At 38.6% G+C, this 14,289-nt stretch overlaps 2 protein-coding genes across 3 annotated transcripts; one reads left to right on the top strand and one right to left on the bottom strand.

The window, feature by feature from the left end:
- Window positions 1-351: 351 nt before the first annotated feature.
- On the bottom strand, window positions 352-9,478 carry LOC131792266 (heat shock 70 kDa protein 12A-like). Its single transcript, XM_066168726.1, has 5 exons — window positions 9,450-9,478; window positions 8,996-9,319; window positions 3,825-4,076; window positions 3,395-3,572; window positions 352-3,112 (listed from the first exon to the last, which is right to left on the bottom strand). The coding sequence occupies exons 2-5, from the start codon at window positions 9,302-9,304 to the stop codon at window positions 2,016-2,018; spliced, it is 1,836 nt and encodes a 611-aa protein (XP_066024823.1). The 5' UTR covers window positions 9,305-9,319; window positions 9,450-9,478; the 3' UTR covers window positions 352-2,015.
- A 29-nt stretch (window positions 9,479-9,507) lies between these two features.
- Window positions 9,508-12,673, top strand: LOC131792265 (uncharacterized). 2 transcript variants are annotated; one of them, XM_066168727.1, is made up of 5 exons: window positions 9,518-9,893; window positions 10,047-10,251; window positions 10,816-10,938; window positions 11,180-11,323; window positions 11,526-12,673. In XM_066168727.1, exons 1-5 carry the CDS (start codon window positions 9,640-9,642, stop codon window positions 11,877-11,879), a joined length of 1,080 nt encoding a protein of 359 aa, XP_066024824.1. In that variant the 5' UTR covers window positions 9,518-9,639; the 3' UTR covers window positions 11,880-12,673. The 2 variants fall into 2 exon arrangements, with proteins under 2 accessions (XP_066024825.1, XP_066024824.1); XM_066168728.1 differs by lacking the exon at window positions 11,180-11,323 and having other exon boundaries at window positions 9,508-9,893.
- The last annotated feature ends 1,616 nt before the right edge of the window (window positions 12,674-14,289 follow it).

Here is a 14,289-nt window from a genome sequence, read left to right as displayed (position 1 = left end):
CGTCAAGTTATTTTTAGTTTCTTAAAAGGTAAGATACTGTTTCACATTTGAAGGATAAGTGGCAAACACACGCATTTTTTTGTGATTGACTGCGTTGCTATTTGTTGTTTGTTTGTGTTTGTTTTACATGTAACGCAACTTTTAATAAGAGATATATTGTCCATGCCATGTTTAACGAATAGAGAAGCCTTCGCTATACTCTTTTCTATTATAAAGCACGCGGGAAGCGGCTAAAGCACGGAAGAAGCATTTCTTCCGTGCTCTAGCTGCTTCCTAAGTGCTTTACAACAGAACAGAGCACAGTCAAGGGTTGTCTATAACAAAGAATCCGTTAAATTCCCCACGCATTACTTTCAATTTTCAAAGCAAACTTTATTTGCAAAGCGAACAACAGCGATGTCACCATCCTTTGTACTCTCATCAAGCACGTTACAATAAGCTAATCAGAATTCTTGTTGGAATAGTCTAAATAATCTAAGCGGTTGAACAAGATTAGAGCTGTCAAAAATGTCAAACCATCCAAGTTCACAGTCTGCAGTAGTTTGCAAACTGAGATAGTTCGGTAGGTCGAATTCGACACTTTTGCCTGAGGTTTTTTTAGTCTCTTGCACACAATCTGAAAGTCTCATGTACAGAGACTGCGCAAGGCGAAGTTTGATTTGGCCTTCCACTCAACGCATCGGAAATGATATCACGGAAAGCTCTTAGTTGTTCACTGAAGCGCGGCCAATGTAACTTCTGAGGTTTGCATCAGATGGCGTGACAGCTTTAGCTCAGCTCTTTGCTTTGTACTCTGATAGAGCACGCTCTTTCAACCAATGACAGCGCGCGTTATATCCGAACTTCATTCTAAAAATATGTATTTGTCTGTAACATCTACCTCATATTTACAATGGATATAGCTCTTCGGATTTATTTGTTCTTAGTATTGCATTTTACAACTGTTTCGTTCGTAATGGTGTGCTAATATTTCGACCTAAAATCGAGTAATAGAGCTTAAAGGGGTAAGTTTCTAAAGAAACTGTGGTGCTGCGTCGGTGGGAGAGTATAGCAGGTAATTTAGTGTTAACAACTGGGTTGAAAACGTAAATTAGCCACCGTAAAGGGTAAAAAAGCTGACGTTTCGAGCGTTAGCCCTTCGTCAGAGCGATAGTATTTAGTATTTATTACCTAAATTACCTAATAGAGCTTAAGTTTTGCTCGCATTTAAAAAGTTCCTTTCTAACAATTTCGTATCGGAGGACATCCTATATGAGCCCATCTTCCGAAGAAAATATGTGGTATTATGCAGTATTCTTAACCGCGAACAAAGATATACCGGACTAAAACATACTACTCGATATATAGTGTAAAAGAACCAACTTGATTGCAGATAGCAATCAGCACTGTTTTGATATTACATTTAACCTACTTGTGTGACTCTTGCACATGATTATAAATGGTGCATGAATTTAGCTGATCAAAAATTTAAAATTATTACATTTAACTTCATTTTTTTAAAATGAAAATATAAGAGTGTTCCCCTAAGGGCCGTTGACTAAAATACGACTCTAACTGTCGGAATCAATCTCAGCTGCCTTACCTAAACGAGTCAATGTTACCAAATATCACATGCAATGTAAGCTGACAAAAATGTTCATTAAAATAGGATCGATTTACTCTCAGTAGTGTTTAAGGTATAGCGACTAACGGGACCGAGAAATCTGTAATAAAAAAAAATTCATATCTAACGTATTAAAACATGATAAAAGCCCCTATCGATGGCTTGATACTTGAACCCAGGACCTCTGGCTCACGATTTACGCTTCTACAAGATGGCAACGCCGAAGCCACACGCTGTTTAAAAGTTTGAAAATTGACTTTTGTGTCCTCCCTTGATGATTAAAATTTCGGCCTTAAGCCAGTCATTGTTTATTCGATTATAGAGGTGGGGTAACAAGTCTCTAAAATTAGAATATTGATTAACCTCTCTTAAAGTAAATATTAGGGTCCACATTGGTCCACTCAGCATAGTTCTAATAGAAACGGGAGTGAACCAAAGATGTGGAAACGAGTTGAAGACATACCATTTTAACATTACCTGACTCGACATCGATGACCTGAACGTTGGTTTCCGTGCCACCAAACTTTACTTCCACCCTTAATTCTCGGTCACATCCCTTAGCAGTATTAGGACTGGGAATTAAAATTTCGACGTTTTCACTTACCACTCCGGGATCGGAGATAAAGTCAGCTTCATCTTCGTCTGTGCTGTAGAACTTGAAAGAAAATGCCGTCGAATCCGGATTGATGGGAAAAAAATTGTACGTTCTTTTCTCGTCAATGTCTATTCGTTCCCCTTTCTTGGCTAGGGTTTTAAAAATGTCACGACAGTACACTTTCTCTCGACTAACAAATCGTTTCTCGAGCGGATGTTTTTCAGGATCGAACACAATACAGGTATTTAAACCATATGTCTTACCCATGACCCTGGCTCGAAGTAAACTCGGTTCTTGGGCAAACTCTACAGCACCACGAATAATGGCGAGTTGGGGATCTGGTGGTATAAGAATGCGTTTGTCAGGAAAGCAGCGGGAAATTTCCCTCCTTAAAAACTGAGCTTCAGAAAAACCACCGACGAGAAAAATTGTCTTTACATCTTGAAGACTTTGCTTAGCGAGCAAGCTTTTCATCTGCCCCGCAATCTTGGTCACAATTGGACGATGCAGGTTGCCAAGCATTCCCATGGTTATGTTCAAATAGTCGCTGCTAACACTCACATCGTCAGGGCAAGATCGCCGAATTCGCTCATTGATAGCATCATCATCTTCTTCAATGTCATGATGACAAGACTTTATAAAGTTTAAAGGGAGAGCGATACTAATTTCATCGTTGTCCACTTCCTCTTCTGCCCTCTTCTGTTCCTCAAAGCGGTTCATTATGACTTGCCAGTCACTCGGGAATTCTTCTTGAAATGTTTTGATGAAGTCGTCTCCAAATGCTTTTATCATCAGTTGCTCAAATTCTTGGTCAACATGAATGCCACCAAAGGTACCGCCAGAGGGACAGTGTTTTTCAATAATATGTCCGTCACCAGCATTAACTTCGTGAACGGTGATATCTAAAGTTCCTCCTGTGGAGCAAAATTGAGTTAATATCTCACCTGTAAATTAGCATGCTGATCTTTCCCTTCTCCCACTTTCGATATTTTTTGGGAATTACATGACTAGCGCGTGGATGAGGTTTCTCATCTGTTTTGAATCTGATTGTATACACTCTCCTATTTAAAATGTTCTCATTTTATACGTGAACGTTCTAGCCCTGGTCCTGTGCAGGTTGTGAAAAACACCGTCGATGGCCTGGCCACGATCCTTACAAATTTTTTTTCCTAACTATTGAAGGAGTTACAACTCACCTCCATTATCCACCACCATGTATGGAACTTTTTCCATGTCCAAAGTGTCCTTCACCAGCTCTTTCCCCTTTTGTCCCTTAAACATATCGAAAGGCAACTTTCTACAATAGTACGAAGCGGCTTCAGGTTCAAGGGCAAGGATGAGTTGGTCAGGATCCTCCGGGCCTGCAATCCCAGCCTTGAAAGAAACAAACGGGTGAGAAACTTTTGAAAGAGGTGAATCTCCCTTCTTTATCAGCCACGATTTAGATAAATCTATAGTTTGTTAGCTGGGTAGGTATAGTTAACTTGTATATTTTAATTTTTTTTTGTATACAGTTTTCCCCTTTGAATCATAGGGCACATCGGAAAAAGGCTGCATTGATGTTTCGAGCATCAATTTTAAATCTAACTTAATACTGCAAAAACAAGAATGGAAGGTATCAGTTACCTTATAAGCAGCTTTTCTCATGAATTCCTTGGCAGAAATTCGCCATATTGCTGGAATTGTTATCACCCATTGGATCTGTTCGGGTTTGTACATAACTTCTGTGTTGGGATTGTCCTTTTCTGACCGGAGATGCCGTTCGTTAACGACATCTGTCGCAGTTTTCTTCAGGTACTCAAGGCACTTTGCAAACACATCCAAGGCAAGCCACTTTTTCCCATTCCTGGCCTTTACCTCTGTTCTCTCATTTAGGTCCTAAATAGATTTAACCGCGACAAAAGTTCATGAACAACTCTCACCCTGACTTTGGGTAACTTAAATTCCTTCCGCTGGAAGATCGAATTTTCTACCATACTATCAGCTAGATGAGCAACGATAGAGGAATGGTAGTCAAAGCAACACATTTCTACTCAGTGGATTATCCCCAAGTCTTAACAAAACTTCCTTTCTGAAGAGATGAAAAGAAAATTTAGGGCGGAAGGGTTTGGAAAAATAGAAAGCAAAGTAGCGAGCTTTCCTCAAACGTCCTTGTATTTTCTTTTTTGAACGCTGCAAACATCGACCAGACGGACAAGCAACATTGCTTGGATCTTGTGTTTTCGATATTTTTTGCAAAAGAATAGCAATGAAATAAAAGAAAAACTAAAAAAGACCTTAAACAGTTTGAAAGTTCGTTTTCGGGTGTAAAGAATACCAGTTCAGAAGAAAAATATGTTTTAATCGTCCTTGACGTCTAACTTTTACTGTGGTGGCATTCAACGTACAAACCTAACCCTAACCCTAACCCTAAGCGAGAATTGAACCATAATTTGAAAGCTCTGACGGTTTGGGTACCGCGATATCCGTATAAAGCCTCATGCGTGATGTTACGTAATTGTGTCAAGTAATTTTGTGTATAAGTTAAGTCCTCTGCATCAACTTTTATGTCCACTTTTAAAGAAGCAGTCGTCGTTTTCTGCCTGTAAAGCTATGTACCGTCAAGGTTAATATTTTGCTGTGGGCTTATTTGTGAGTTTTCGTTCTCTAATGTGAATTTTCCTACTCATGTTTAGTGCTGTAGGCGTTTTGATGTTTTTAAGTAAATAATGAATCGAATTACCCGTGCCGGTGGAATTTCTGGGTGGTCGGGGCGTCCGGACTCGTGAACTCACAGCGTTTTGCTTCCAATGGATTCGTTTGGTTGGCGTTACTCGCCGAGGTATCTTGGAAGCAGATGAACTAAAACCAAGCTAAGTTTCCCTAAATCAGCCCAAGAAATTCACACGATGCAACAGAAAAACCGCTTGAGCGGGGTAAATTTATCCTGATTCAAAACTAGTCCAGATTTTGTAAAGGTTGAGAGCGCCAATGTTCATTTCCATGCAAATCCTTTTACTTCACTAGGAGCCCAGTGCTCCTATCGCGCAACGTGAGCTATTTGCATATTCACAAAGGCTCAGTGTGTGAGCTTGGGTGTCCTGTGGTTGGACTTCAAAGTAGATAACAAAAAGATTTCATTCTTAACGTTATCTTCTTTATACCCGAAAACGAAATTTCGAACAGTGTTAATGTATTTTCAGGTTTTATTTTGTTTCATAATTACTTTCTCTTCATAAACGAAAAACTAAGGGTAGTATCATTCGTGTAAAAAAGGGTCCAAAGAATGTTGGCCAAAAATGTGAGAAGAGTTTTAATCGAGTGAACTCCTTATTCAGGCGACTGAGTTATGTGGTACAATAATAATTTACTTGCTGCGTTTCTCATTCAATAATGATGGGAAATATATGAAAATCATATATGTGCACTGCAGTGAAGAAATGAGATACAAGCGATCCTAGCAGCTATGAACACTACTGAACTAGTAGTTGAAATAAGACCTCAAAAAAAAAAATTCACGCCCACGCGGGATTTGAACCTATGACCTCTGCGATTTCGGTGCAGCTCTCGGTTGTGTTTATATGTAAGATTTTATGCTAGTAACTAACAGCGTAATTTCTCCCAGTCAGTTGTGTTTATATTTAAGATTTTACGCCAGTAACTAACGGTGTAATTTCTCTCAGTCGGTAGTCTTTATATGAAAGATTTTATGCCAGTAACTAACTAATTTCAATAGTTCGAATGCAGTTGTTTGTTCACATCTAATTCTTGCGTATACTGTACGACTCGCTATAATGAACGCGGTAGAATTGGAACGAAATGGCTGGTTTTTTTTTTACCTTTATTGAAGAAATGTTTTGTTGTGATTGAAAAGAACATCGAAAAGCTTACAAATAGAATTAGTTACTAAATATGATACAAAGAATGCTTAAAAGGAAAGTTTGGTAGGGGGGTCCAAATCTGCGAAGGGGGTCCAAATCCGCGGGGGGTCCAAATCCGCTATGACACCGGGTCGCATTACAGACGATTTTGCAGAATATTGTTTACTCAAGGGATTAAAATCTGTCAATACACTTGTTTTCTAATGCGACCATTTGTGATTTTTCAAAAATTTAAAATCGGTAAAAAACATCACAGACGCTGGTGTGCTTGGGTAGGCCTGACCAATTTTTCCAAATCTCGAAAACCAAAGTAGCCCGCCGCCAAAGCTGTCAACAATTGAAAAGAATGACTCCCAACATAGACGGCAAGGTCACGAACGTGAAAAAGAGCGCGGAATTTCATCGTTCACACTGACGTTTTTATTGCGTGCAGTTCGAAGCTACAACATGGACAAGAAAGATTTTCCTTTTCCTTATTACAGCCATCAAATGCCAAGAAGTGAACAGTATTCCTTCATTTATGACCTGGGCAACATACCCCCAATTTGGCCTGTTGTGAGCGCCGAACAAAGAAAACCTGTGAGTCACTGTTATCCTGTTCGGCCGCATGGTAAGTGTCGTGACTGAACTTAATTTCACCTCTCAAATTTCCCATGTGATTGACGCTTGCATTTTCACTCGTTGAAATGCGACCGTATAAGCTCAATTTTATTTTCATTTCCGGTCTGATGCAATTTGATTTTCCAGCCGATTTTCAAGCCAAAAACATAGGCATGCCTAGCATGCAATAGTTATTTTTTTGGCTGGGTGGGATGAGATGGGACAGTTTGTCTAATTACTGTTTTCATTTTTGTCACCGACATAACATAACTTTCAAAAAACGAAAATATCGCAGAAAGACAGAAATCAACCTAATTTATCTGAACTCACACAGATATTATATGCTCTACTGCTTCTATTGTCTAAATACGTCTAAGTTAAAATGAAATGCATCGGTGCCACGCTTACTGTTGTCTCCTTCGCAGCCGTTGTTTGGTCTCGTCATACAACGCCCTCTATTTTCCCGTTTGAGAGAGAGCGCGCGTTGCGTGACGATACCAAATAACGGTTGCGAAAGAGACTACGCTTACTGCCGTTCCTCCAACAGCGAGAAAATCAAAGTTATTCGTCCACAGTTAGTTACCTCAAAAATATAATTCCGCGTAATTTTACAACGAAAAGCAAACTGAAACTCTGTTGTACCTCTAATAGACCTTAACCAAAGATATATTGCGATTCTCAAATAAGTGAAGATACATTGAACAAGAGAAAGGATAATATTTCAAAGAGGACTCCTTGATTGGTTGTTAACTATCTGGGCTTTGCCTGCTGTGTGTGAAATGTGTGATAAAATGCAAGTTGTTTTACAATGAATTAATACGCTATTGGGTTAAGTCCAAGGTAGCTTAAAGCGACTTTAATTCGTAGAAAAAGTCAAACGCGGGAGGATTGCGTAGAAAACTCAATATCAGTAGCATTTAGTTCTACGTGAATTTTTTTCATAGGGATTGGACAATGCAGTTAGAATACGCAATAAAATGCATGTTGTTTACAAGAAAATAACACGCGATAGAGCAAAGTCCAATGTGGCAAAATGGAATCTGATTGGTGGAATACAATTCAAGCACGTGAAAAATTGCCTAATGCTCATGTAGGACAATGATTAGGTATGTTCTAATTGGTCTTTGAACGTTGTTTTCATGGCGCGTGATGTAATATAAGTTGTTTGGCGTGTGTTTTGAATAAAGGACCGGAAAAGACACGTTTTGACTTTAAAATTTTAAATGTGTACTCTTCATATCCCGATAAATCTCGACCTTAATCGACGAGGCTCTCGCGAAGGCCACATACCATTACACTTACCAAATGAGCCCAAAATTTCTGGCTAATGTCATTCTTTGATCTATGACATCATTTACAAGAAAAAAAATACCCAAATGCTGTGATTGGTGCAGGATATTCAAATGCTATGATATGATTGGTGCGAGATACATACCCTAATGCGGCAATCTGATTGGTGCGGGACACATACCCTAAACGATCTGATTGGTGCGAGCAACATACCACTCGATACGCTAACATGGAGTTATTAATGAGAACCAGCCCTATTCAATTTTCTGACACGATCCTGCAAGGTCCCTTATTCGCGAAGTGAAAATTCCGCAAAATCTTCATCTTTCAGGGTTGTAAATTAATATTTCATTGTACATCGTTATTTTGCATAATTTCACATGCGAAATAAAGAGGCTTTCAGGCACTTATTATGATATCTTCTCTTTCTGGTCGAAGCGGTAGCTCACTAAGGACGTTGATCGTCATTTATGTTGACATATCCTATTATGAATTGAGCAGTAACAGTTTTTTGCCGATGGCACAAGAAAGCTGCAATGCCAGCTCGAATAAAGAACCATTCTCAGACTCCTCCTAAAAATGAAGTTGGCATAAGCCTGCACAAAAGTTTGCTATGATGACATAAAGAATAATTGCGTAGACACAACTTGCTACTACTGCTTCTAAATAAGTACGGTGACCCATCACTGTCTTTAAAAAATTTTACATGGTTTCAATCACTTTTAGTGATAACCATAACAAGTATGGAGTTTCCGCGTTAATTGACCACATCGTTGCGTAGTGTTTTGCATCACAGACTAAAAGAAACAGAATTGTACGGTTCCTACGAGAACATTTGAAACGCACCGACGAACTTTAGTCGCTAGTTTGGTAAGCATATTCTATTTAACCCGAAAATTTGGTCGGAATCAGTAAACGTTACGACAAGCAGACAACTTTACACTGCTAGTTTCGATTACTCACGGATGATCTGAAAACCATTAATAACAAATGTTGACACGTAAGCAATTAACGTAGAAGGAAAATTATGAACCGGTTCAGACTTACCTTTTTGGAATGGAGCAGAAGTTTGAATTTATCGAAATACAAAAGCTTTTTACAATCCTTCTTTGACATCGCTTGTTTCCCGTACGTCTCTACTGCAGCATGTCCAAACTTATGGAATTCGCCTTTCTCGGTGAGGAGGAGAGCTGTTGGTGTTTTTCCGTAGCCCATTCCTTGTCCTCTTCCCCACTTTTGAAACACGTAGATATGATTTTGAGATGCGTTCAGGAAAACGTATCCAAATCCACTGTAAGTAGTGCCGAAGTCGATCGCAATTATGACATCTCTTTGAACTGGGGTTTGAGAAGCCATGGTTTCGAAAATATCCTTCAAGTTAAGCAAACAGAAACAATCATGAAATCGAAAGAAATCGTCTATATCTCGAAAGAAATTTGTCGACACCACGGATCAAATGTTCCATGATATTATTTTATCTACATAAGACTATCAAATTTACCAAATCTGCGACTGAATGATCGAAAAGAAGACTTAAAAACAGTCCTCTTCGTGTAGCAGCTGCACGGACTTCTTGTCTATTGTTTTTTTAAGGATCATATAACATGATTCCTTGAAACGATACACCCAAATTCTAAGAAATAAACAACGCATTTCCGATGTGTTGCTGAACTTGTTGAGACTTGTATTTCATGGGATTGTGTTCCTCGATACGAGGTAAAAGGACGTTTATTAATCAAAAAGTAAGCGTCGAACATTCTACTGGGAATCGCGCCGAGCTATTAGGCACACCGATGAACGAGAGATCCAACGCAGGTGACTTCAACTCCTTCCTGGAGCTCCAAAATGGCGCGACGAAGATCGCGAAGCAGTGGTTTGAGAAGGCGAGCGCACTGTCAACAGAGAATCATGACCTGAAAAAGCAAATCCAAAGTTTGCGACAAAGGTGAGTTGAAGATTATATTTTTAGATTTGAGGAAACATTCGAGAAAAGGATTCTTAGATTCATGGAGATCATTTAGTATCGATTCAAGCTTTCTTTGCCTGCAAGCTGCAGTTGTACTGATAGCCTATAATTTTAATTCCTCTTCTTCATTAGGATTGGCGACGACTCAGAAATGGATCATCGTTGTTACCAGAGCAGTTCTGAGGACATTACAAGTAGAAACAAGCGAAGTGATGTTGTAAAAAAGTTCAAAAGAATGGATGGTGCTCCACGCAAGCAAGCGATCGAGGCATTCGGAAAATCGGATAACAGGAGTGACCTCTGGTACAGAAAGGATGTGACATGCCGTATATTTGTGGTAATATAATAATCAGTAAATGAACCAAAGATCCTTTAACTGTTTACAATCTTTAAATTTACTAGGTCAACTCTCTAAACTACGCCGTACTTCTGCATATTGTTTACATTTTTTTACCAAGAGTATCGGATAACATCGTCCAAAACGAAAGCCATGAGTTATAATTCATTTAAAAAGAACACTTGTCTCCATTTTAGCGAAAGGCGTATCTTTTGTTCTACTCTAAATCCAGTAAGTAGATCGAGATACAGCTTCGAGGTATTGACCGTCAATTTGACAAATCCTGTGTCATAAAATTATGTTTACCGTAATTGATTCGACAATTCTCGAAGATTTTTGTTTTTCTTTCAAATCTCCTAAAGTTCTTGTCACAAAGATATCTTCGCGTAAGTTACCAGCTTTCGTTTCCTCGAGGGCGACTGACATTTCTACAACTACTTTAGGAAGAGTTTATGAGCTTGTTAACATTTTGTTTGAATATCGAACATGCCGCTGTCAGTCAAAGAGTATATCACAAGGAAGTGAGCACCTTATGTTAAAATTGAAATGACGTTATTTTCCCAGGTGGCATATGATGTTGCAAAATCCACAAAATCTGCATTCGCCCAAAGTGTTTTGCCGAAATTTTTCCAATGCGCACCATCCTTAGGAGTTATTCACCAAACGAAAGGATCTAATTCCCCAGAGGTAAATCAGTTAAAAAATGCTAGATACCGTGTTATGATTACAATTATCATGTTTGTGGCGAGGAATAATATAAAAGAAGCTCTTTCCCATAATGTTAGCGATGATGATGAAGATGATTATTCTTATTATTAGTAGTATTATTATTGCCTTTACAATCATTCCGCTTCATATTTTTCATGTTCTTAAGGAAATGGCAGTCAGCTATGACTTAACAGCCCTGAGGTTTTTTTTGACCCCATAGGCATCAGAGCTTTTTGAGAAGTATATGCAGGAATCTATCTCAGGGGAAATGGACTCCCTATTTTTAGGGGAGTCCTTCCAAGTCGCTTGCTCTTCTGTACTTAAGGAAATGGCAGTCAGCTGTGACTTAACAGCTCTGGAAGAGGTAATTCCATTTCTGAACTTTTCGCAAAAAAATACAAAATAGTTTATTTAAACATATAGTGTCGCGTCAGATTGGAGTACAATTAAGTATAATTCTAGACGGACTAAAAGAATCACTCAACTACTAGGAAAATCGATTATTTTTTTCAACAGCCAAGTGCTTGCCCAATATTTGCATGATTTTCAAGTTTATTCTTTTACAGAAAACGCTTACAGAGTTGAAGAAATTTCGTGATCAGTGGAGAAAAGAAGATCCTTTGCTGCCTTATTTAGACGACAATATTTTATTAAAAATGAAGAATTTCATCGCAGAATGCGTACAAATTTCCTGGAGAATGGTAAACCAGCTTCCACCAATAAAGATTACACAAGCAAATAAAGTGCATGGCGAGAGATTTGAGGAATTCTTTGAAATGGAGGAAGAAGAGGTTACAGAGAGGGCGTCAACCGTTACCATTTGTGTCTGGCCGGCTCTAACTGACTCCGAGGGCGACGAGGTGTTTGCCAAAGGAAAGGCGGCTATAATTCCAAGACCCCTAACACATAAGTTCGTTTGAAGTCATGGACTCCTTCTTTCTTTTTTAGCACACCAGTTATTAAGAGCATCTTCGCTAATGGCCAAGTTTTAAGTGATCTCATGAGCTTTCGGAGCAGCTTATATAGTTAACTTCCAAAGGCATGTGAAATCGATTTAAATTGTAGTATTCGATGCATTAACTCGATTGAGTTGCACGCTCAACCGAGGCAAAAACTGATAGGCTACCACCATAAGCGTAGGTAAAATGAGGAGTAATAATAAATATTTAACTGTCTAAAGATAGAAAACAATGACAAACATCTTTTCGCGACTGCAAATCTCTCAGTTAGAGGGAAACCTCAATATTTCTTACGTAGGAAAGGTTCAGGGCTTAGTTTATGTCTTTGTAGTAGACCGGCAATGGGAAATCGCAAGTTGCCAAATCGTAAGAAAAAGAATTAGACTTTATTCCTATTGAAAAGGATCCTTAAAAACCGTCGCATGGATGACAATGGAGGTCAGCGTGAAGTAAGCCATACTGTTTTAATTTTAAAAAAAAAAAAAAAAAGTATATTCAATTTTTTATACATAATCTGGGTAATAGCAAAAAGCAAGATTCTCACTGAGATTCTCATAGCTTGTTTTTAATCAGCCACGTTATTAGATTTGAACAATTTGGTTAAAGAGAGCATAATTTTCTCTTGTAGCTAGATTCCTGTTCTCTTTTGCTTAAACTGTATATCAACAACACTGGAAAACAACTGCCACTTCTAATTCTAATGCAACGCTAGTCATGAAATTAATCTGTGAAAATGATTAAAGCGATTTACGTCGCACCAGACTAAACTCACTGAGATGCCTCAATCAATTTTTTGTGAAGTGGACACACTTATTTATTCCTTTTTTTTCAGTATACCTCAGGTATTTGTTTATTTTACTGTTCTCGAGAATTATCGATTTTTCACAACCCATAGGGCTATTGTTGATGTATAATCAGGATGTGTACATGAATGGACTAAGCACCACATAAACCTGACAAGTCCTGACTAAATAGACATGTCCCTTCAGACATGTCCCTTCTTAAACTTAGCTGCTCAGGCAGATCAGTTATTTCTAAATTTCAGCCAATAGCCTGCAAGAATTACTTTAAAACGGGAAAAATTGATGAAAGGCCGGTTAATTAAACTGGTCTTCTCGTTGAGTTCTAACCTATAACGGATCAAAGTCAGACTCGTCATTGTTTTTTCATTGCGAGGTCGTCACCTCTAACTTTCAAGTCCACGCACAAAGGAATGCTTTATGTGTACTGAAGATAATTACACTTAGAGTTAAAACTGTTTTTACTTGGCATTATTTATTGAGGGCTTTGAAAGCAGTGTCAGTGCAAAACTAGAGACGCTGCCTACAGCTCCCAACTTTCAAATGTTATAAAAATCCATTAGGAATGGATTTTAAAGGCTGCCAATTTCCTAACCTACCAAAAACCTTTATAATTTACTGGTTAATTCTGTTGTTTTTAATACTAAAAAAACAAGACACAGGGAACTCACGAAATTAAAATTAATTTTCCATAACTGCGCACTTTGTGAAGTGAGTATGCATTCAGCAATTATTTCCAGTGTACTAATTTAGCTTGCTAATTGCAATACCTGTATCATTTAGTGGCATTTGATGGGACCTTGTTTTTCCCATGAAAAGAGATTCATTTTCGTTTCCCTTTCACCCTTATTTCAGGAAGAAAATCTTATAAGCAGCTCAATCGAATCAACTTAACCATTTTCAAACCCAGCCATAGGACATAAAGGAGCGTGATTCACATACCGTAAGTTACCCATAATTATTTTACCAAGCGTAGGTAGGAAAGCACTATATAACATCGTCCTAAACCAGATGAGCCCACGACATATCAGCGGCATCTTGTATGAGTATCCGCAGTTTACAATGTGACTTCCGCTTATTCTTGTTAAAGCGTATTTTACAGTGTACTCATGGAATAGGAAGTGCGTTTGAGCCAGTTTCTGGCAGATTTGAACAGAAAAGCGGGTCTTTTGTTGGAGTGTAATGACATTTTGATCGATGGCGCTGTTAACGAAATGTTTGGCTGGTTTGTAAGTTGTCGACCTGGTTTCGGTCGATCTGATTAATTGACAACACCCCAAGGGCAATACATATCATCGTCCCAAACCAGATGAGCCCATGACACGTCAGCGGAATCGTAGCGAGAGTCTTCTATTTTTCTGCTCGTTTCCGGCGAATCAAGAGACCGTGACCTGTGTGACTGACGATAAAGCGTCGTATTCTTCAATATTTTATTGCGAAAGTATTCTTCCCATAACTTGTACAAACTAATTTCTGTCTAGATCACATATTTAAGAAAAAATCTAGCCTGTTATAAAGGCGTTAAAAGGAGGATCGACACTTAAATATGACCGGCCTAATAGTTTCGGTCG

Source organism: Pocillopora verrucosa, chromosome 6, assembly GCF_036669915.1.
Source record: "Pocillopora verrucosa isolate sample1 chromosome 6, ASM3666991v2, whole genome shotgun sequence".
Classification (NCBI taxonomy): domain Eukaryota; kingdom Metazoa; phylum Cnidaria; class Anthozoa; order Scleractinia; family Pocilloporidae; genus Pocillopora; species Pocillopora verrucosa.
Note: the sequence above shows the minus strand (reverse complement) of the source record. Positions and strands in the feature narration are given on the sequence as shown.